Source organism: Cricetulus griseus, chromosome X, assembly GCF_003668045.3.
Source record: "Cricetulus griseus strain 17A/GY chromosome X, alternate assembly CriGri-PICRH-1.0, whole genome shotgun sequence".
NCBI classification, from domain to species: Eukaryota; Metazoa; Chordata; class Mammalia; order Rodentia; family Cricetidae; genus Cricetulus; species Cricetulus griseus.
The window spans coordinates 25307656-25332083 of record NC_048604.1 but is presented as its reverse complement, the minus strand read 5'-3'; the positions used below and the strand labels follow the sequence as shown (position 1 = coordinate 25332083).

The 24428-nt window shown below is 35.5% G+C and overlaps 1 protein-coding gene across 1 annotated transcript in view; it reads right to left on the bottom strand.

The window, feature by feature from the left end:
• The window catches only part of Tenm1 (teneurin transmembrane protein 1), a 362575-nt gene that overhangs the window by 154987 nt on the left and 183160 nt on the right, over positions 1-24428 (bottom strand). The window contains exons 9-11 of the mRNA XM_027433524.2: positions 21389-21604; positions 17057-17203; positions 6679-6895 (exon numbers count right to left, since the gene is read on the bottom strand). Coding sequence (XP_027289325.1) covers positions 6679-6895; positions 17057-17203; positions 21389-21604 — 580 coding nt within the window. The remainder of the gene's footprint in view (positions 1-6678; positions 6896-17056; positions 17204-21388; positions 21605-24428) is intronic.

Sequence of the window (24428 nt, the reverse complement as noted above, 5' to 3'; positions counted from 1 at the left end):
AGAATTGGTTTACTTAAGCACCTGATAATATCTGTGTATTCTATGCAACCAATATTGGCTGATTTCATTGGTAAATGTGAAAAGAACACCTGTATGTCAAGATCACTGCCACTAGGCCAGGCATAGTGGTACATGTATTTAAACCCAGCAATCATGAGGTAGGGACCAAGGCATCAGGAGTTTTGAGACATTCTTAGCTATGTAATATTCTGTTTCAAAAGGGAAATCATTGCAGCTGAATGAAATACTCAAGTTTGAACTTGCTTTATTTAAGGCAATATGTTAGGATGTGGGAACATAGTGGCATGCTAGATAGAAGACAATTAAACATTCTTTCATATTTCAGTCATCAAGAAGTGGGGCCCATGCCCTCCCTTTGAATCTGGGTGAGATTTTGATGGCTTTGTCCAGTAGCATATAACATATGCCCATTCATTAAGAGACTGGCATCTTCCATTTCTGTCTCTTGGGACACTCAGAGTGCAGAGACACAATATAAGATCTCTAAGATTCAAAACTGGTTGCTCATCATGCTAGTAGGAAATTCAAATAGCATGTAGAGATGCTGAAGATACACAGAAAGATTCCCAATTGTTGTTTTACTGTTTTAGCTTCCAGCTATTTGATGCATTCTAAATGAGGCCCCAAACATAATGGAGCAAAGATAAGCTATATTGGCCATATCATATCTGAGTTTCTAACCTATAGACTCATGATATAATGATAAAAAGATATTTTAATCCATTATTAGAAGTAGTTTGGCATATAGCAATAGATATTCAACACAAGGAGAGAAGAAATTTTACTTGGTCCTTATCCTTGTAGAACTTGACTAAGGAATGTGGTAAATGAGAAATAGCAATATATATCCCAGTATGAACCAAAAAAGCCACAATGAAGCAGCTAGTCGATAAAAAGAGGCAGAAGAAACCTAGCATCTTGTTTAACTTCATTTTTCTTTGTCGCTCATTAAGAGTATTTGTGCTTAGTTTGGATCCAGTTTTAGAACTTTTCAACTAAGTGTAGATATTCCAAGAGGCCTCTGCAATTATGTTTAGTGGTACTGCTGTGAAATTTTACATTTTTTATTTTTTAAAATTTTATAATTTAATGTGGTGTGTGTGTGTGTGTGTGTGTGTGTGTGTGTGTGTGTGTGTGTGTGTTATAGATAGTAAGGGAGGAGCATTTGCCACAGCAAATGTATGGAGGACAGAGAACAACATTTTGGTTGTTGGTTCTCTGCACTTTTTTTGAGTCAGGTTTCTCTAGTGTCTGCTGCTGTTCTGTGTACACATCTTCTGGCCATAGATGTGTTAGGATTACAGATGCAAGTGACCCCATCTTGGCTTTTACATGGGTGTCAGAGATGAAACTCAGGTCATCAGGCTCATGTGCTTCAACCTGCTGAGGTATCTTATAGCCCAAAATTTCAGGTTTTAAAAACTGTATTAGAAAATTATGCTAGGTGACAAATACGATAATATATTTCTCAGATATTCTCATCATAAAAACAGACCTTTTGTTACTTTGGTGGGACCTGAGTTATCAAATATCATGTTTGATGGTGCATAAGACACCACAAATCAAGGTACCCCTTCTTATATGAGTTTATTAGCTTAACCTTTGAGGATGAAGCATACAAAGGCACTCAGTAAACTAAGGGTTAGAAATACTGTTTCTCCTGTTAATGTGATTCCTATCTATTTTTTGACTTTTCGAGATAAGGTTTGTCTGTGTAGTTTTGGCTGTCCTGGAACACACTCTGTAGACCAGGCTGGACTCAAAGTCAGAGATTTACCTGCCTCTGCCTTCCAAATGCTGAGATTATAGACATGTGCCACCACTGCCTGGTTTATATCTTATTTTTATCTTTTCTCTATTTTAAAGCCAAAATAAAAGTTCAGAAATTAAGTAAAATGATAACCAATATATAAAGACAATTGGTGAAAGTAATCAGAACGAGCCACATAATCTTCAAATCTTTTCAAGGAAAACCACAGAAATTCCATAAATCAGAGGTAAAAACTCAAATGCCAACAGGGAAACACATCACTAGAAAAGTGGGAAATGACCCAGGCAAACAGTGGTGAGCTAGACAGGCATTGCATGAACTACTGTCCCTCAGCTCCAGACTGCCTATGTCATAACTATGTGCCTGGCAGTGCTCACATTCGTTAATGTTCTAGAAGCATTTTATATTCCAATTTTTATATTTGGTCTCTCATTTCATAAAGGCTAAACAAAATACATCTCTGGCATAATTTTGAACAACATCTGATAAAGACACATGAGGAAGAGTGATGTGAGGATCAACCTCTCATAGTTACTATCTAGATAAATGAGTTTGGCCAGACCTACTGACAGCGGTTGCACTAACCCTGGTAAGTTTTTTTAATGCACATTTCCATTAGTGATGGTGAGTGAAATGTCTGGGTTTTCAAATTATTGATGTCATTTAGTTTAATGTACTCTTGTTTTTACATATTTATAAAAACCTTCTACATTATTAATAGTGATTAAATGCTTAGACACTAAAGATCAATAATGCTTCTGTTCACCTATTTACATTATTAAAATGTAATAAGTAATACAGAGTACATAGACTATGTGGTTTACTTTGTAGTCATGTTTGGAGTAGATTGAAGAAAACAAAGAAACTTGAGCTACATGGTCAGTTGTATTTAGGGAAAAACGGGTAATTGAGTTGAGTTTCCTAGAGACTTTTCTGTGGGCAACTTGCCTCTTCACAGACTTTACACCATGGCTGTGTGGAATACAATTTCTGTCTAACTATGTAAAGATGTGTGGCATTTGTGTTGCAGAATAAATGTTTAAATATGTAAAGATGTGTTACTTTTGTTTATGCTGCATTTGTTTAACTCTGTAAAGATGCGTTGTTGTTTCACTTTGCCTGCCCAAGGAACCTGATTGTTCTAATAAAAACCTAAATGGCCAATATGTCTACAGAGGAGAGATAGACCCAGCTGGATGGCAGAGAGAATAAATGGGAGGAGGAATCTAGACTTGAGAGAGAGAATAAGGGAGAAAGAGAGGGAAACACTAGGAGATAGTCAGCCAGGCAACTGCCAGAAAGAAAGAAAGGTAAAAGCCCTGAGGCAAAGTAAAGATGAAGAGAAACAGGTTAAGTTAAAAAAAAAAGCTAACCAGAAACAAGCCTAAACTAAGGCCAATCATTCATAACTAATACGAAGTCACTGTGTCATGATCTGTATGAGAAATTCTGTTTTATCTTCAGCACAGTGGTTGTGCCCTAATCTACTGCTATCTCAGCCAGCAACTGCAACTCTGCAGTTACCAGCTTGCTTCTAGGAGTGGCCTGGAGGCTCTGGCCGAAGCCTGGGGAGAACTCTGCTCCTGCAGGCACTGGCCCTGTGGCTGCCTCTAAAGGTAGCTTTAACTAAATCTCTATCCTTCTAATCATGAATAAGACTCGAGATTCAAAGGCTGGGCTAAAAACTTGTTGGTGTCCATCGAAGACCTGTGCTTCTGTTTTGCCAAACCAGACAAACCTGCGCCAGTCTAAATCCCACCCTACCACACCATGGGTCTCTCTATTTCTCTGGGATGCCCTCTGATGCTCTTTAATTACTTTCTGTTAGCTAGTTGCTAATGCAGCCTCCTGCCCCAAGGTTAATTTTATTTAATTAATACAAATGCAAACTTGGGGTTCACAGTGTGATTGAATATCCCTCAACATATCACAGGGCACAGAAGGTACATATTCCACATGCTTTTGTGCCAGTGTAGTCAATGGAGTGCAGCAAAAATTGCTCTCCTTATGACACACAAGGATGAAGAATGATTTGTATGTGCCCTTGCAACCCTTATACAGCAATATACTGGTATCTGTAGCTCTACCAAGTCTTGCGATTGTGGTACAATATGCAGCAAGTCAGCTGTGTGGGTCATATTTTGCCTGTAGGGAAATGATGCCATTAGCAATGCTTTCTTTACCGTCTATCCAGCTGTCTATCACTTATGTAGCAAAAGCAAAAAAAAGGTTATTTGGCTAATTATGGAATTTACATATCTTAGATTTATCCAAGGGAAGCTAGTCTACACTCAAGGTTGCATAAGAGCCGTGACTTATTTTAGGGCCACCATGGCTCAGTGCAGTGATTTAAAGATCAGGCTTTCAGTGCTAGTGTGCTTGAGTTCAAACCCAGGTTCTGACCTTTTTTTTGAAGTCACTTCCTTACCACCTAAATTTCCTCATTTAAAAATGAAATATTTAACACATCATCCCACGAGCAGTTTTATGAGGATTAGATGAAATAACACAGATCAAAGATCAGCAGAGGTCAAATACACAATAGGTATCCAATAAGAGCTGCCATGTAGCAAAATGTCCATTTCCTGACTTTCAATTGTACTTCACTAGCACTGTAAAAGTTTGTAATTCATGCTCTTAAAATATTATAAGCTGAAGTTGTTTTTAAGAACTGCTTGGTTTTGAATTTTCTTACACCATTTATCCAAGATAAATTTGGTTCATGTCACCAGACAAATTTAAGGGCAAGTGGAAATGGGGCAGTCGTTCGTAATGCAAAGGTTACAGGAGTTGCTATCATACACACTTGATGTCTGGGTGATTTAGTCTCTTAGAATCTCAGTTTCCTCATATATAAAATACAACAAATACATTTGCCCCATTTCACATGGATACTGTGAAAATAAAATGAAATAGTATGTACTTGGGTGCTTTGCAAACTAAAAAGTATTATATGGGTGTACCAGAGAGACTGTAGTTGTCATTTACATATGTGATCAAAATGAACTTAATTTGCCCAAAGGTAAACCAAGGAAAAATGAATGCATTTTTTTTTTTTGTCAGAGAAAACACAATTGGATTGCTTGTATTCAGGTACTCTCCCTGGACATCTTTTCTGACAGCAAGGACTCTAATAGCAGAGACCACTGGATGGAGACCCATCATTTTGAATTTAAATGTGATTTGCAGAGCCAAATGATAACTTAGAGCATTTTACAAAAGAATGGGAAAACTCAATCAAACCAGGAGGAGGACCAGGGCATCAACCAGCAAAAGTAATAGTTTTGTTCACTGTGTGAGCGCCTAGCAAGCACTGCTGAAGTCTGAAGCTTAACCGCAGGGGTTTAAGTTTGTCTTGCCTTTTCTAAATTTATTGCTCAAATGCCCTGCTCTGGGTCACAAAGACTTGTCTGCTTTCTCTCTCTCTCTCAGGTCTTGACTGCCTCCTCTTATTGAATTCAACATGTTATTCAACACATCTCACTTCATAAAGGTTATTTTTCTCAACTTCAAACTCCAGTTTTGGACTGATTTTTCTCAAGTATGGAGAAAGCATTAGAGCTGACTTGCCCTCTTCCTTCAATAGGAAAATGGGGATCATGACTGCCTTCAATTCTTTTTGTTCTTTTGTGTTCCAGAAATAAGTCTCCAATATATAAATAATTCCATTGATTACATATGCCTGAAAGATGGACCAGAGTTGATATTAATCTAGGAAAAAGTTTTGAAGGGGGGATTACTGAATTTTGTGGTGGAAGGCAAACTTTGTCTGGAGTCCCTAGAAGAAAAACCCTTTCTTGAGATATGTTGACATTGGTTTTAGGTTATATTGGAAGCTCAAAAGGTCAGAATGACATGGTACTAAAATAAACAAAAAATTGCCTCCAATAAGAATTCTAATATTCAACTGAAGATAAGGAATTGAGTAAAGTTTTCATGTCGTCTTTATTTCCCCCTTTCTACTATATAAAGGTTAACATTGAATTGTGATATTCTTGGATTGCCACTGGTCTCAAACTCTTGAAATACTGCATTTTCAGGGATGTAGTTTGTGTGTGTGTGTGTGTGTGTGTGTGTGTGTGTGTGTGTGTGTGTGTGTGTGTGTGTGTGTGTGCCCCCGTGCCTGCGCGTGTGCATGCACAAGAGCCTGAAGAGGTCAGAAAAGGGTGTTGGATCTTCTGGAAATGGAGTGGTGAGCTATCATGTGGATTCTGGGACCTGGCCTTGGGTCATCTGAAAGAGTAGCAAGTGTTCTTAATCACTCAACCATCTGTACTGCTCCAAGGAGGACATTTTTGATATCTTAAATAATTAGACTCATAGACTTACATACACCTAATGCTAATTATTAAAGTTTGTCAGTAATAATAAGAATTTGCTCATTGGTATTTACTTTAAATAAGTGAATTTTGGGTTGAGCATTGTTGTCAGATCTTTAGGGAAAATTCATACATTTGAGCCTTCTGAGAAGACATATTTCTCATTTTGAATTTCCCATTAAGATATTAAATCACTCAACCCTATTGAACTAGTAACACTTTTCATCATGAAACAGAACCTAATATTTAGCTATTGAAATTCAAATTTTTGTTTTATAAAAAATCAGAAGTTAGATTTTATGTTTGCAAATTGTACTTTCATTTTGTCATTCAATAGCCATTTCCATACAGATATAGACATGTCCTATAGCTTTTATGATATAGAATCTGACCAATTTGCTTTTAGAAACAAATTGGTAGCCGTGTAGGCATTCAAGAGAAGTCATAAAAAATAGCAATATTGTTTGAAGAGATGAGAAACCACTTGATCTTTAGAGGACAATTTTCTTTCATTCTGAAGGAAAATCATGAGCACTTTTAGTAAGGACAAAATAAATTTCGATATACCTGCTGTCAAAGGAGATCTCTTGAGGGATGACATGAGTACTGTCCTTGCCAATAAGAAATTTGATTCGATCATAGAAGAGTCTTGAAGTGTGCTGAGAGAAGAGGGGCTGGCTTTGTTGAATGAGGTCAAGAGGGTCTGGTGAGCCCTGACAGAGTGGGCTTATGTAACAGTTGCTTTGTTGACAACAATCTGGGTCCACGCAGTCAGTCAAACCATCTGGAAAACAAAACAAATCAATATCAATCTTCAAGGAAAACAATAGAGTTGAAAATATGCAAAATGGAAGAAGACAGTAAATGCAAAGCTAACCAGTCATATTTTGAGACTATAGCCTGTTGTATTTGCATCTTTCTCAGGAATTGTTACTCATTGAGTTTATAGGGCGTCTTAGAGAAATTGTAACTATTTTGTTTATGAATCTTCATGTTTGGGATTCTCTAGCATTTGTTAACTGGAGACTGTGGTTTATATAGCTACAATGTAGCTTTTAGTTAAAGTATTCTGTTAGGTGTGGTTGTTATACTTTTCCATCTTCAATGAGAATATTGAGTCACAGTGATAACTATTTTTGTCCTTTTAAAAAGTTCTGTCTGTGAATATACAATTAACTAGTACCTGACAACCTGATTTTATTTGCACTTAAAAAATCCTTTTAATATGGTTGTCTACTGCTAACTCTTAAAATAGAGTTTAAGATTTTCGTGGTGAAAAAGTATGTGGGGCAGTGATTTTCAAATATGTAGCCAATTAACTGTGGAGCTTATTAGGTATCCATATAACTGAATCCCAGTTTCTCAACTGGAATTTCTCCTTGTCCCAAAGTTAATATGGTGATTCTGAAGAATACTAAAGTAATGATTGTCATTTTATTTTATTTTAGGAATGTATGCAAGCAATGAGAATTTATGCAGTTATTGCTAAGAAGCCTAGTATCTATCAATACAATGAGTCACTTTCTTTACTTTTTCGGGTCTTAACCATTTGCATCGGACTCCTGTATCTACTATTGTATGAGGAAAAACGTGTCACAGAAAAGTTTCATTTTTGGAAAAGGACTTATGAGGACACAAGATCTATGGAGGGGAGGACTGACTACTTAGAATGTAATAGGTACAAAATACTTTATTAATTGATTGGGGTGGTAATGAAAGCAAACAACCCCCTTCCCCCTAGGGATTCTGGACTTAGTGGGATAAAATAGGTGTTAAGCAGCTGACATACCAGTGAAATATGAGAACTCTAAGAGTTCTAATCCACAGGAAAAAAATAAGTGGTTGGAGTGATTAACTGAGCATATGGGCACTTCACTTCATATCCAATAAGCAAAAAATTTAAAGTCCTTCCAAGGTCCTTAGAGCAGGCAAGTAGGTCTAATTCAGTTTGTTAACAAGGGTAAATATAAAGATGCTAATCTAATCTTGCAGTGGAACTGAGAGGTTTAGGTAGATCAGTGGTTCCTTAAGACTGATGATGAGAGTTACAGGCACTGGTGTCCTGCAGCAATTTTGCTTCCTCTGCCTCCCTTACTTGTCTGCTATAGGAGGATGTACCATAGCTGGGGGCAATGAAAGTGAGAAACAAGGAGAGAAGTAGGCATTTGGAAGAGTAGCCTTGGGGCACTTAGGAAGATATTTTTCCTTACATCTGGTCTTTTCAAATTCCCTGTACCATAGACAGTACTTTGATTTAAAATGAAGTTTGTTGTTTTTTGTTGTTGTTTTTGTTTTCCCTGTTTAGTTAACTTTTGATCATGCTTTCTTTATGTTTCTCCCGGAACACATTTCTTTTTCACTTATGACTAACTTTTACATGTGGCTTTGTTTCCAAACTAAGTCCCCTTCTTAGTCCATCATTCAGAAAAACATATTAGCAGATATTTCCTGTATTTTAAATGACATTATTACCTCTTTCTCTGATAAGATGGTCTCAATTGCTTATTAGCACAGTATTTCTTTACTCTTCTGCTAATTAAACATCTGAATGTATAGAGAACTTGACAAAAATATCAGATGGGTTAAAAGAGTTTTTCTAATGTTTGGTATTGGTGTCCCATACACCAAACAATAAAAAAAGAGTACTAAATGCAAACTCATCTTTATCTTACATTTTTATTAATAGTGATTTTTTATTATTGGCATAATGTACAAGGAAGCACCTAGTGTCATGCTTGGTAAGTATTAACAAATGCACTAATAATAGTTTTGGACATTGACAGGTCTCATCCTGTCAACTATGATTCATACTTACTATGGAAAATGAATTTATTTAAATACTGATGTTATATTAATCTTCAAAATTAGATTCTGAAACTAAACTTTGAACCAACTCAAAATTTGGAATCACATTTTCATCTAGTTATATGATATAGAGTTCAAGGCAATCTCTTATATAGAGAGATGACCTTATGAGATTTCCTTTTCTGAAAATAATAGCAAGACACTGTTGAATTTAGAAAGGTAGCAGGAAAGCAGACCAACAATGGCATGAAACCCTAAATTACACTTTTCAGGCAAACCCAGCACACGGGCAAAGATCTCCTTACCAATTATCACATTGGATAACACTCCAAACAGTATGTCTAGACTGTTACAAAGAAGTGCAAATGACAGTCCCACTGGATGTGTGTATTTTTTTCTTTTGGCTATTAACAGTTCTTTTATTGTTCTGAATTGGAAGCTGTGGCACCCTACTGACAGCCAAGCTCAGGGTGTCAGGTACAAATATATCATATGTTAGCTGATTTTATTTTCAGAGATTGTTTTCATTACGGAAATAAAAATAAAAGCGAGCAAAAAAGAGGGAGGTCACACTGTCTTGGAAGACTAACCATGGTGTTCATTGACCCTAGGTTTGCTAACCAATTTGGGTCTTTTCCAATCAGCTCAATTCATGCTGATTAAGATCAAGGATGCTGTTTGTTTCTATGTGACCAAGTCATCACTAGTAAGTGTTTGCCTATCAGATGTGTGCCTTTGTTTGGAAAAGAGAATAGAAAAGGAGATATGAACAATATAGGAGAAACTCATGATGCCCTAAACCTCTAATGAACTTACTGATAATACCCATACTATTGTCTTGATAGGAATGGACAGCTAAGTTTTGATAGGGTGTCCCAAAGAATTTTCAACCTTGGGTAAACTAGTTAATATTTTCTAAGTATTAGGTACTTCTAAATGTATCATCTCAGCTAGCTTCTACAATACACATTTACATAGATGTTCTCAGGTTCATTTTGTAAATGGAGGAAAAATTATGATCCTATAGTTAGAAGTTATGTAGGAGTCAAATTAAACAAATAGTATTCTGTTTAGAAATCTCAGTTTAATATCACTGTGTAAACAGTGACTGTTTCTAGAAATGACATAGACTGTAGGATTTCCAAGTCCCTGACTACATATAGGTATTTACAGCACATAAAGTAGGGTAAAAAAAAGTCAGACAACTTTGGATCCAAAGTGTACTTTGGCACCTACAATCTATATGATTCTGGACAAATCAATTATACTTCTTGGCTCTTAGTTTCCTTAGCTATAAGTTGTGGCTAGCAATGCCTTCCATAATCAGTTGCAAGGTTCATATGTCACAATGATTCTAAGTACAAAATCGTATGCTTTCAGAGTAATAACATGGACTGGAGGATACGATACTGAAGTTAGGAAGAAAGAAGGATAAACACTTCATGATTCCTTTTATATGAGGAATGTAATCAAACATATAGTAGTAAACGACATGACAGCATTTTCCAGAAGATGTGAGATGGGGCTACGTGGAGTCATTCATTCAATGCTATAAAGTTATAGAAGGTAAATTTGGGGGTGTTAGTTATGTTTGTAGCCTTGATAATGGTAAAAGTAACATAAGTATATATAAACTCATCAAGATTTTAAAAATTATTTTGTTTTTATGCCATTTGAAATCCAGTAAATTTGGAAAGATAAATATAAAGAAATTGCACGCTGTCTAGTTGGTAGCAAGTAGTTGATAAATGTTAGCAATTATTATTATGACAAGTTCTGGACTTAAAGAGACTACAAGGTATCTAGGCATAGAGTCTTAAGGTTGGGTGCCAATGCTTTACATTTGTAGTTTAAAATGTTCAGCCTCAGTTTATTGAAATAGCCTTAATACTGTTCAGCACAATCAGTTCATTAAAATGTGTTCAATTAGGAACAAACTTTGAGTAGACAGGACCCTATGCAATGCTGAGTTGGTAGACACTATGTTAATATGGCAGAAACCTTTCTTTTATTTAATTTTTTTAATTTATGGATTTGTTATCACTTGGATACAGACTAGATTGAAGTTTACCTTTTTCATGGTTATAGGCTAGAAGATCTGTCAATGCTCAAAATTTCTCAAAATGCTCAAATTGTAGGCCAATTGTAAATTTAGCTAGAGACTCACAAAACCTCAATTAATATACCTAGATATATGTTAATGGATTTTAACACATTACATTAATTAAATTATTTTATTTCAGGTAATATTCATTTCAACACTGAAAACTACATAGACGAATATCAAGTAGCAGCCATAGTGGGTAGTGGGTTAGACCCAGCTACAGAATTCATAAACTACCATAATAATTTAGAGTTTTCTCCTTTCAATTCCCTGTGAAAGCATATGCAGTCTAGGCTCTCACTACCAAGTGATGATCATTTAATTTATGGGCTGTTTGGAAAAGGGGAGGTATAGTCAAAAAAGAATTAATTATTAGGACTATTTTTTTCTGGTACTGTATCTTTTGTTCCCAACCAAATGTTCAAATGAAATGGGAGGCCCCTAGATAGAGCAATTGCTGTCAATTCATTGTTTCTTGTCTTTTATTTTCCTATTTACTAAACATTGCAGCATACTAGTGATATTCAAAACATGAGGTTCGTTGATCCATGAGCTTATATGCATTCAAAACTCAGCCCTGGTGCTATTTTGTAGATAAAGAAATAGAGCCATAAAAGAGCTTGTGAATAGTTACTGGTTTTTAATGTAAACTTGTTATGAGGAACAATTCCTGGAAAATCATTCTCTTATAGGCAACCAACTTACTGATTTTGCCAACAAATATGAACATAGACTACTAGAACACTTTCTGCAAGAAAAGATTCGAGAAAATGGAGAAATATTTTAAAAAATAGAGAAAAAGGGCCAGTGTGATTACACATCCTTAGTCTATATTTTTAATATTATGCCATAATCGTTTTACAATAACAAATACCACTTTCCTTCTGTTAAAGTAGAGTAAGCCAGGCAGTGATAGCACACACCTTTAACCACAGATCTCAGGAGGCAAAGGCAGGAAGAACTCTGTGAGCTCAAAGAAATGAAAGAAAGAAAAAGAAAAAAAAACAAAAGAAAACATTTAGGTGGCTGGAAATATTTCTCGGTGCTTTAGAGCACTTGCTGCGCTTCCAGAAGACCTGGATTCAATTCCCAGCACCCACGTGGCAGCTCATAACTGTCTGTAACTCCCATTCTAGGGTACCCGACACCATCATGCAGGCAAAACACCAATGCACATAAATTTCAAAAGCAAAACGTTTAAAAAGATAGAGTGATTACATGATTTGACCAAAGATCCTACAAATATGATGTTCTGTGTAATCTGGTCCCTGTCCACCTTTGAGTAGTGCTGTATCCCTGACTTCCTGTTGTCCAGAAATCATGGCTGCATTCCATCCTCCCCAGAATCTCGGTGTTGGACATGTTAACCTCAAAGTTTCTACTGTTTTGAACATTCTTCTCTGGAACCAAATGAGGTCTTCTTTATCTCCCAGAATAGGTTATGCTCTCCATGCACATTTATTCACCCTCAAATTTTTATAGCACTCTTACAATTTTAAAATATGTAAGCACATTATAAGGATCTTTGTTTAGTATCTGCTTCATGGAAGCACAAACTTATCTCGTTAGTCATTTCCTCTCTGATGCTAAGAAAACACTTGAAGAAGAGGCAGTAGTGAGTGAATGGAAATTTGGGTACTCAATGTGGAACTATTGACTGAAAGGTAGATAATTGATATAAAATGTGGATCCATGCTAATCAATTAATCTTTATTTAAAGCTGGGTATCTCTAGTTCTGTGTTCTCCAGTGAATGGCCTGATGTGGCTATTGTACATTCGAGATGTGATGAGTGGGTCTAAAAACAGCTGGATTTTATGTAAAAATACATATGGCTATTGCATAGACAATGAAAACTTGCTGTTTCCAAATCTTTAGATATTGGATGATATTTAAATTTGCCCAAGCATTATAAAATGGTTTAAATTTTTACCATTAGACCTATTACTTTTTGCCCATTGTAAGTTTTACCACTGTAAGATTTGTCATTTGTATTTTCATTTTAATTTAATTAATTAATCCAGCTGGGGAATATTCATTTTTCTTGCTTTTTTAGGTACACGGTATAGTTGTCCCAACACCATGTATTTCATAATGATTCTTTCTCCTGCTGACAGTTTTTGGGTTTGTGCATGTGGTGTACATATTGTTTGTATGTATTCATGTGTCTGTGTGTACATGTGTATGGGTTATGATTGTAGAGTCCACAAGTGATATTGGCTGCCTTCCTCAATTGCTCTTTACATCATTTAAAAATATTTGTTACTTTTTAATGTGTGAGTCAGTGTGTGTGTGTGTGTGTGTGTGTGTGTGTGTGTGTGTGTGTGTGTGTATTTGTGCATGATCCTGCACATACAATCTATGTGTGGGAATGTACATGTTACACTGTTAATGTGAAGGTCAGAGGAGAGCTTTGTGGCAATGGTGCTCCTCCCTCCACTTCACATTGATTCTGGGCATTTGCATTGATTTGAACTCAGGTCGTTTGGCTTGTGTGGCAAGTACTTTATTTGCTGATCCATCTTACTGGGTCTCCTCTTTGTTTTGTTTTTGTTTTTGTGTTTTGTTTATTTGAGATAAGGCCTGTTACTGAAACTGGACTTCATGGAGCAATTTGGCTAGGCTGGCTGGCTAGCAAGTCCTTAGGATTGTCCTTTCGTTATTCCCCCAACAGTGAGCTTTCAGGTGCGTGTGACTACTCAAGGCCTTTATCTTTTGCATGGGCACTGGCGATTGGACTCGCGTATCACGCTTGTGTGGCAAACACTTTGCTGAGCGATTTCTCCAGCTCTGTAAACACTGTCTTTTTTTAATGCTGTTTTAATGACATAGTAAATTTAAATTTGTGCCTGGGCATGTTCCAGGGCTTTTATTTGGTTGTCTTGATCTGTCTATTCTTACATCAGCACTGTTTTGTTTTTGTATTATGAGAGCTTTGAAACAGACCTTATTGTTGACAGCTTACCTCATTATTGGTTTTAGCTATTTGGACAAAGCTAATACAATGCTCATTCCCCACCCCAAGGCTTGTAAAAGTTGGTGATCACATATTCAAACTTTCAATTCAGGACACATGACTAAAAAAAATCAAAAGGTGGTCCCATGACGTTATGTCTCTGTGTGCTTAGAACTCTGCAGATGCTAAGTGCTTAAAGGAATAGCTGTGGTCACAGCATCCTACAGAGTTGTGACTTTTATAGTAATTAGTACATTAGTACTGAGCATAAGAGACCTTTCTTTCGTTATTTTTGAATGTTAGGAAAAAATCCAAAGGTTATTTGTTCTCAGCTTTCACTCTTCAAGGAACTCTTAGGTAGCTTACAGGGAAGCTGTGTCACCTACATATTCAATGCAGCCCAATTACTTACTAAGAGTCACAATGCATTGAGATCACAGTGTAACTAAAGTCAAAGCTGCAGGATGTAGCAGTGGTTCTAATGAATATTCAGTGGTGATTAGGATGCAAGAAAAATCCCAAACAGTTTTAAGTATCAGGTGTAATATGGAGTAATCAGATAGCAGTTACTTGAAACAACTGCTTGAAAGTGATGTGTTTTTGATTGGAAGATTTCTTAAGAAGTACATTTTTAAAATTAGGATTACTTTTTACAGGAATGTTCAATCGACATTTTTTGATTTAATTAAAACACACAAATATACAAACAAATACACCAATCCTTATTCATAGCCAGGTAAGTGAACTTCGCCACTTTGAGACTCTGGAAAGCTGAGATCACCAAATGAAGGTCAATGTATTCTTTGGGATAGTATATAAACATTGTAGAAATGGAATTATTGGTCTAAAATCTTAGCCATGGGACTTTTAGTGCTTATTCAATCTATCTTTCTATCTTAAAGTAGAGGCCAATCTATATTAGTCATCAATATTATCTTAGTTCCACTAAAAGAAAAATGGTAATTGAAACTCTCATGGAGCTTTCTAATCCTAGTCCCTAAAGAGACAATCATAACTATGCTCAGCTCTTATCAAGCCTTTGATTTTCAATTTGCATATAGATACACAGTTTTAAGGAATGCTCAGAGGTCAACACACATTCAGTCTAATCTTCTATTTTTTGTACCCACATATTCCATAGACATTGAGAATTGATAATTCAATCATTCATTAATGTTTAATTGATCCATTCATTAAACATTTTTGGCTGTCTTAATGTGACCTTGAAGCCATAAAGATGCCTGATAATTAAATATTCCATTATTTTTATTACTTGATAAAGTCAGGAAACTTATTTTGGCTTGACTTTAATCCATCCAGAAATTATAAATGCATATGTGGTTAACATATTTTGTGAATATTCCCCTTCAATCAACATATCAAATGGTAAATATCAATTACACCAGTGGGGTGTATTACATAGCCTTATACCCCAAAGTACCTCAGTTCTTTGCTAGATAATCTTTATAAACTTAATTTATTTTTTTCTGTGCCTAGTTTTGTAATTTGTAAATATCATCAATTGAGGTTCCTACACCAAAGAGGTTAAATTAGATGCCTCACATACAGTGATGCCTCAGCACAGTGTTGTTATCAATTATATTTGGCAAATACCTATGTCACATGTGTCATGCCTGACACATATCAAGTGAAACAGAAGGATATATAGTTAAGTGTGTGACTGTTCGGTGTATATTATTATGAGCACCAGGGGAGACTGAAGAGGCAGAAGTCAGAGACTTCATGGAAGATGTGGCTTGAGTTAAGACTTTAATTGTGAACAAGGTAATATGAATGAAGAAAAGGCATTCCAGAAAAGATGCATAGAATGAAAAATAGGAAAGTAAAGATTAGTCTTAGAGGACCATAAAACTCAGCCAAGAAGTTGATCTATACACCATTCAGTTGAAAAAAAATCTCATTCTGTATCCCAAATGAGGTTTCCAATTTATATAGGTAGGAAATAGTATTTTTAGAAATAAGATTCTATACTCCCTCCATTCTCCCTCTGTGTGTGTTGCCCTCCATTGTATTTCAGGTGGTTACATGAATTATTTCATGTAATACTTATAACCACATTCTATGCACTTAATGCTTGTTATTATCAATTTTAGCTTCCCTATCCATAACATGCAAAGGAAGAAACTTCTTTTCCTTTGTTTGTGTATACAGTGTGCATGTGTATGTATACATGTGTTCATGTTTGTTTATGCACCTGTGGGGAGGACTAAAGCTGACATTGGATGGCTGCCTTGATTACTCTTCACTTTATTTATTGAGGCAGAGTCTCTCACCCAATCCAGAGCTTACCAATTGCTGTAGAGATTTCCTGGCGTTGCCTTGCAAGTGCTGGAAGGAGAGGGCTCTGTCCACTGAGCTATTTTCCCAAGCCAAGGAAGAAAAATTTCCAACCACATGAATGCCTAAATCCTAACTGTTCTCTTTAGATTTAGGTTCTTTATTTGGGTGGAAATGATAAGAAATGCAGTTGTCTCACAAATACAGAAAATAGGCCCCATATTTAATAATCTACTTCATTTTAACCCAAGGCACTGTAATTAGAAAAGCATTTTGTTGTTAATTTCATGTTTTCTTGCCTAGAAAGTATACAAAAGTTATATCAAAATGAATTATCACAATGATGTTAAGTTGACAGATGCTAATGTACTCCAAATGAAATATTTTCCTTTTCTTCATTATTTAGAGCTCCCTCTTGTGTCTCTACCTCTCAGTAACACTTGACTTCCTGAGGACAAAAGATACTTCTTGATAAATTTTTGTACTTAAGAACTGAACATGATGTTTTATTTATTAGGCTTTGATACACCATCTGTACCTATTTATGGGTTACAATTAAATGAGATATAATACCTGCAAAACATTGGGAGCATTGCCCAGCCATAGTAATTTTCAAAAAACAGTATCTTTAAAATATTATTTAAATTAAAACATTATAGCCCTATATACCTCAATATTATTGATACTTAGGATTCTTAATTTTTGCTCTTGGCCAGGTTGGTTACTACTGTGTAAGAGGCAAGTCTATTGCTTTCTTACATGAATGTTTTGTAAGTAACTCACCTCCATCATTGTCCAAGTTGTCTCCACAAAGCATTTCCATGACAATGTTGCAGCCTGTCCCACTCCAACCAACCTGACACACACAGTGCCAACCATTTTGATCCAGGGTACATCGTCCATTTCCAAAGCAGAGCCCTGGACAGCCATCTGAAAAGACAGCAGAGGGTAACAATCACAGAGACAACCGAATGGGATTGGCCAACAGTGATGTATCTGCCTACAGGGAAGAATTTAATCATCTGGGCTCTGTTCAGATGAGGTGCTGAATAAATGCAAGAGGAGCTTGCTTACTTGCAACACCTTCCCAGGGAACTTGTTATCCCTGACTTTGCAGTGTTTTTCCTTAGAGAGCCAATTAAGTGTTATTAATGCTAACCCCAATTCCCAACCTCCGGTTCAGATAGGAGGAAAACTGTGGTGGGGACAAGAAATGTGTTTTTGTTTCTTTTTGAGAAACACATAGCTTCATCTCTATCAAAACTGGATAGATGATGCAGTATCTAGTTATTGCCAGTAAGTTGGAGAAAGACAGCAGTTTCTATGAAGAGAAACTTTCTTCAACTACTTCTAGCCTGTGATGATTTTCCCCCTGTGATCTAGTGCTTCGGGATATAGGTATGTTGGTTTATAATTCAGACCACACCACGGTGTATTTGCTTATTCCTTAGAAATATGTTGCACTTGTTTTGAATCTATTCAGATTTTGAAAATGATTATTGATCTGAAGCCTAAGCACTGGGAGTTTTACTTCTGCAGCATCTCTTATAAAGCCAGAACATTACTGTGATTTTTAATAATAATAATAAGTACTCAGAAAATGTTCATGGGATTAAAATATGTCATATATAGGGTTTCAGAATTCTAGAAAATACTGGAAAAATATAGTAAAAAGTATAGTTTGGACATTTTTAGCTAATTACTAAAGCACAAAAACAGACAATGATGCTTCTTTAGAATTAGGCTCCTTTTCCTTTAGTACCTCCTGAAAATGGGTCTTATTCTTTCTAGCAGTAGATCAGAGGTAGGCTCTATCAAAAGGAAACTTTGCATGTTCTAAGTGATCAGTGGCAGATATGTGGACACAACAACAACAACAACAATGACATAAATTATATATATATAATATATTGAATATTTTCTCAATAGTCACACAAGACCAGGCTTGGCTTTTACTAGGGGTTGTCCAATCAACATTCTTTTTACTGTATATCTTCAAAAGAAAATTTCAAGATGATAAATATAAACATAGGTTTATATTTAAATATAAACTATATTTATATTTATAAATATAATATATTTATAAACTAAATAAAATATATTTAAATATAAATATAAAATAAAAAAATATATTTAAATATAAAATATTGTAGAAGTAACTCCATCTTCTTTCCAAATGGTTTTCCAAGTAATTATCAATAGCCCAGAGGAAGGAAATAAAACTTAAAAATAGCAGATGACAGACAGAAAGAATGATAAGATTTATGGTAACTTATCCCCAAGTTATGACATAGAATCAGTATACATGCCTTGAAAAGGAATTTCTCTACAACTATTCTAATGGAGACTCAATGGAGAAAGTAAAACTCAAGGTGACTTGGGACAGAAAACCACTATATATCTGACAGAAATTCCTTTGTTGTTTCTGCCAGAGGCCAATCACTGAACAGACAGGTACTTATAAGGGGAAAATTCTGCCCTTAGCAGGACATAATACTTTTGTACATGGACAGGGAAATATATTGTTTTAAATAATACTTCACCTGTCTACTTCAACCTACTTTATTTAAAAATTGTCTGTAGACATGTGTGCATGTGCAACACTCCCCCACATTTTTTTTAGAAAAGAAGCCAGAAAAAGAGTCCTTATAATTGTCAGTCTATTGTATACTATGGCAACAGTGACTTGGATGTTAGAACAACAAGTTACTGTCTAGTCTCATTAGTGTAAACTCAGCAGTATTACATTTAAATAAAATTATCCAAAGGACAAACCAGAGATAAACTAACCAAGCAACCAAACAAAACCAAACAAAAACACCACCTTTGCTCTCCAACATGCACATTTCTTTGAGAAGCACATTTCTTCTATCAAGAAAAAAGCTTACCTCGAACAGCATCTAAGTAGTGAGCTAAAGGGGAGGGGGGAAAGAATGATTGAATAAATTTCTGGGAGACCAAAATTATACAACATATACTAATGGTTTACCATCTGTTGTCTGGAAGGAGAATGGCAAACTATGAGTTGTTGAAATGCCTGCAGCTCAAAAATTGGTACACTGGCCTGTGTATTTTGTGAATAATACTTTCTGTGGGAAAGTTATTAATGTCTTTTCCGTAAGAAACTCTATTAGGCTTCCTTAAAAAGTGTCATATTTCACTAAAAGTATAAGAACTTCATTTTTTATATTTCAGTAATAACTTCTATGAAAGAGGACTAGCTTTATCTTCTTATTAGGAATATCCTTAGAAGGGAGTTCTGGAGTAACCACCTTTAGTAATTATCATAATATTTAAATAGTCTCATGTGTAGGCAATAAACTTACTGTAGTGCAGAATGTAATTACTTAAGCTGCATCTGAATCACCCCTCACTACCTTTTTAATGAATCTCAACTATTTCCACAACTATAGAACAAGACTTACTGTACCCATAGTAGAATACTAATGCAATTTATTTAAATCACATGTATATACTATAATAATATATTATACATACATATATATAATGCATTATTTTGACAGATCCAACCATTGTAACAAATAATATCACCTAAAAGTGAAAACCACAACATAGTGTACTAGGGGGAAAAAAGCTAACAATGAATTTTGTATCAAAAAACTTACAAGGCAGGTTCATGTTCAGGAGTAGTTAGTTGACAACACATAACATTTTTTGTGTACTTTTATGTATATATTTGCGTTTGCCTTTTTTCTTTTAAGAGACAAAAATCATGAAGTTGGGTAAGTAGGGAGATGGGAGGTTTTGGAAGAATTATTAGAGGAGAACAAATATGCTAAAATACATTATATGAATAATTTAAAAATAAAAAGAAATTACTAAAGCCAGAAGATAACTGCTGCCTTTGGTTGGTGCACATCTTCTGCCCAGTCACAGAAATGCCAATGGGACACTGTGACACATTTCCTGAGTAGGTCAATGGGAGGTACAATTATATTTATCCTATTGTATGTGTATAATGGTTTTGAATTGTGACTTCACGCAGCCTAGAATTATCTGGGAAGGGAGTCTCAATAAGGGATTTTTTAGATTAGGTTGGCCTGTGGGCATGCCTATGGGAGACTATCTTGATGGCATAAATTGAGATGTGAAGACTGGACTAATATGGATGGTACCATTCCCTATGCAGGGATCCTGGGCTGTAGAAGAAAGGAAAAAAATGAGCTGAGCACAGGCATGCATACATTCACTGTGCTCTGCTCCTGATTTTGGATGTGATATGCCTAACGCCTGAAAGCTCCTGCTACTATGACCTCCTTACTCTGATGAACTATAACTTGGAACTGTGAGTGAAAATAAACTCTTTCCTTCCCAAGTTGGTTTTCTCAAGGTATTTTATCATAGAAACCACGCATACAATTAAGAAAAAGTACAAGAAACCTCTGTGTCAGATAGGTACACAAATTGACGGCATTGATTAAATAACTCTTTTACATTATAAATCTCCGTTATTAATAATGTCTTTCATATTGTGGACATCACATGATATGGTAATTATTTTATAGGCACCCCTGCCTACATGTTCTGTCTGGCCATGGCTTAAAAATTTGTGAATTGATGACAAGGCTGTGAGAAAGGGTGAATACTTCAGCATAAACTCTGTACTACTGAATAAAGATAGACAATTGAACAAGTTGTTCTTTTGATAATTGTCAGGAGTGTCTTTTTCATATACATTAAAAACAGCTTCTAATGATATCAAATGGCTTCCTGTTAAAGTAGTCCCATTGAATGAAATTGCCTGTAGGTGCTTTCAATGAAAATAACCTATACTTTTCAAAAGGAAAAATGGACATTGAATGTTACTGTCAACTAAATCCCTTATCTGGTTTACTAATGACACTTTACTCCAATGTATCATCTTTCCTTTGAGTAACTCAAAGTGGCTGAAAGCAGAAAACATAAGGCACACTGACGTAATGAGAAAAAGAAATGGCAGAACAAATCAGTACATTATTATTAAAGAGGAAACCTCCCAGTTTGTGAAAAATTTGTAGCAAGTATTTCTTTTCCCTCTCTTCTTCAAGTTGAAATTCTATGAATATCATGGCAACTGACTCATTAGAATGTTCTTACTTCTTCAATTAGCCCAACTTACTTTAGTCAAAGTATGCTGATACTTACCAATTGTGCAGTGGTCGCCCTCCCATCCAGGGCTACACTCACATTTTCCGTCTTTGCACTGCCCATGCTCAGCACAGTGAGAGTGACAGGAACGTTCCTCACATGTTGGTCCTACCCAGCCTTCTTCACATTGGCATATTCCCCTTGAGCAGACCCCATGGCTACCACACTCCATGGTACAGAGCTCTGTGGAAATTCAAAGAAGGCATATTAACACATTTAGCTAAAGCCAACAACCATTCCTTCCTAAAGTCATCAGAATGAATAACACATCACAGGCAATGCTGATACTTCAAACTAAAGGCTACAAAAATTGAAAACTATGTCAACAAAATATCACTTACAATTCTTGTGTCTAAGTAAACATACAAAGGTGTTTCCAAAGAAGGTAGTTAAGATTCTCTATATAAAATAAATTTTAGGGCAGATAGATTTTAAGAAGTATATAAAATGATGTCATTAAGACTTAGAAAGGAATTGTGTTTGCCCAACAAATTTCTGAGGGGATTCTTTTTTTAGCTTTGTTTTTTTCACTCTTTTTTTGACTTCTTTTTATTTGAATTACAAACAAGATTGAATTACATGACAATCCCAGTTCCCTTCTCCCTCCCTTTCTCCCCTACCACCCCCCCAACTAAAACCTTACCTATCACATATCCTTTCTTCTAATCTACACCTGACTCAACCTTTCTGCTCCCTCATGACCTCTGCATTCTTCCTTTTCTGAGGGGATTCTTTAAGAATTCATTAGAAACATAAATAATATTGAGTTATTTTATGATACTATATGAATTCACAGTAGAATGATGACACAGTAAAATAGTGTTCTAAGTTTACTCAGGAAAACAACATTGAAAAAAACCTAACATAACACAATTTATAATACACAAAAGGCAAAGCTCCCAATGATAGCAATCAACTGGTTTCTCTGATCACACAATCAATATTTGTATTTATTTTAAGCACATGAAATGACTCTTGGTTGATTAAAGTACACAGCCTTCTTTTCCTGAAATGCTATTCAGTGTTTAGGCAACATAATGATCGTGTATATTGGTTTGGCCAAAGTTGTCTGCTTTGTCTCCTTGACTTTTTGATGAGAAATGTTGAATATTAATAAAATTCTGACAGCAGATAAACCAAAATAACAGCTTGGTAAGCTTCTTCCTTATCTAGTTCTGTTAGAGGAGAAGGGATAAAAGCTTATTGAAGAAATTCAATATGTTTGGTATTTAATGGTCATACATCTTTGAAAGGGAAAAGGGTATTTTGGAAGTGGAATTGTCATTTTAGCAGTCTAAAATTTGAAATTAATTTTATATTAAGAGCTATTCAGTTACAATAATGGTAATAAACTCTGTAGAGTTCAGGATAGGTTCAGGATGGGATAATATCTTCATGATAGATAAAACAATACTTGTAGATCTTGTTAAATGGATTGATTTGTTTACTAATTTATCATTGTGTTTGTATATATGTGTAGTATTATGTTCACATGTGTGTCTGCACATGTGTAAGTATTCATACACATATGTCTATCTATGTGTGGAGGTCAGAGTTCGATATTAAGTAACTTTGTTGGTGGCTTGCCACTTTATTCACTCAGGAAGAATCCCTTGCTGACTTTACAGTTCCAAGGGTCCCATCTCTGTCTCTGGAGTACTGTGGTTACAGGAGGTCTAGACTACCTACTCTGCTTTGTTATATGCTATTGAAGATAGAAACTCTAGTCCACATTCTTGTAGAACATGTCCTTTATCCACTGAGCTATCCTTCAAGCCTCTTATTATTTTTTCAAGGCTTGGAATTTATGGACAGTAGGGGATTTTAAATATGAAATAAGAATGACTAATACCTCTGCTTAATATCTTTGAACAATTTATTAACAAGCTGAATTGTGTTATGTATACACCAGAAGAAATAATAGGTGCATCTCAAGAGGCTAGTGGGCTGATTTGAGATATGTTTCAGAGGTATAACCAATGGGAGTTTCTCAAGTTTCACTATGATGGATAAAGAAAAGGCTAAATTGATTAAAAATAGCAATAAATGAATGGATAATGCTGCTCAATATGTAATGGGTAAAGTTTTGAGACTCACAAGTAGAACATCAGACATATTAACTTTATGCTATGTCTACTGAGTTATGTGAAAGTATCAACTAATTACGAGAACATATGTGTCTGACAGGCTAGGTCTGGAGATGTAAATTTGGCAGTCTTTGGTATATAGTTAATGGAGATAGGTGGAACCCCAAAAGACATATATGATAGCAGAACCTCTGAAATGAACTCTGAAATGTTCAATGATTTAAAAACTAACTAAGCTGTTATGAAAATAGGCACAATTTATTATTTGCTAATAGAAATAACACAAAAACATCATGAAGAAAAGGAGGCAGATTGAAGGATAATGGGAAGAAGGCAATGTGATTTAGGAAGAACTCCTGTGGGCTTATGGTTTGGCTTTTGTCAGATATAGTATAAGAAGTGCCCACTGGATTTATCAACCAGAAACTCTCAATTAGTCTAGAAAGAGCTGTACTGATAAAGTACTGGCTGTAAGGCCAGATTGGACTAAATAAAAACAAATATAAAGCCATTTGTAGAATCACTAGGTCATATGAAATGTCTAGAACACTGAAAACCATATTTTAAAACATGAGCATTTTTCTAAGTGGAGGCTTAGAAAGAATCATCTTCAACTATAATGAGATCCATACACCTTGATTCTGCATTTCTGATAGATGATTTGATCTGGCAACAGCAGTTCTTGTGAACCTGAAATCATGATCTGCTCCCTTTCATAGTTTTCCCATGACACTAAAAACTGAAAAGATCTTACTATGATGAGAGACCTGATTAAACAATCCTCATCAACTCAAGACTGAAGAAACAATTAGAAGGAAATGTTTCTTACATATTCCTCTGTGTAAGCCCACAAAGAGAGAAGCACTGATTAAATGACAGAAAATGATAACTAAAAACTTGGGAGTTAGGACATAATGTAG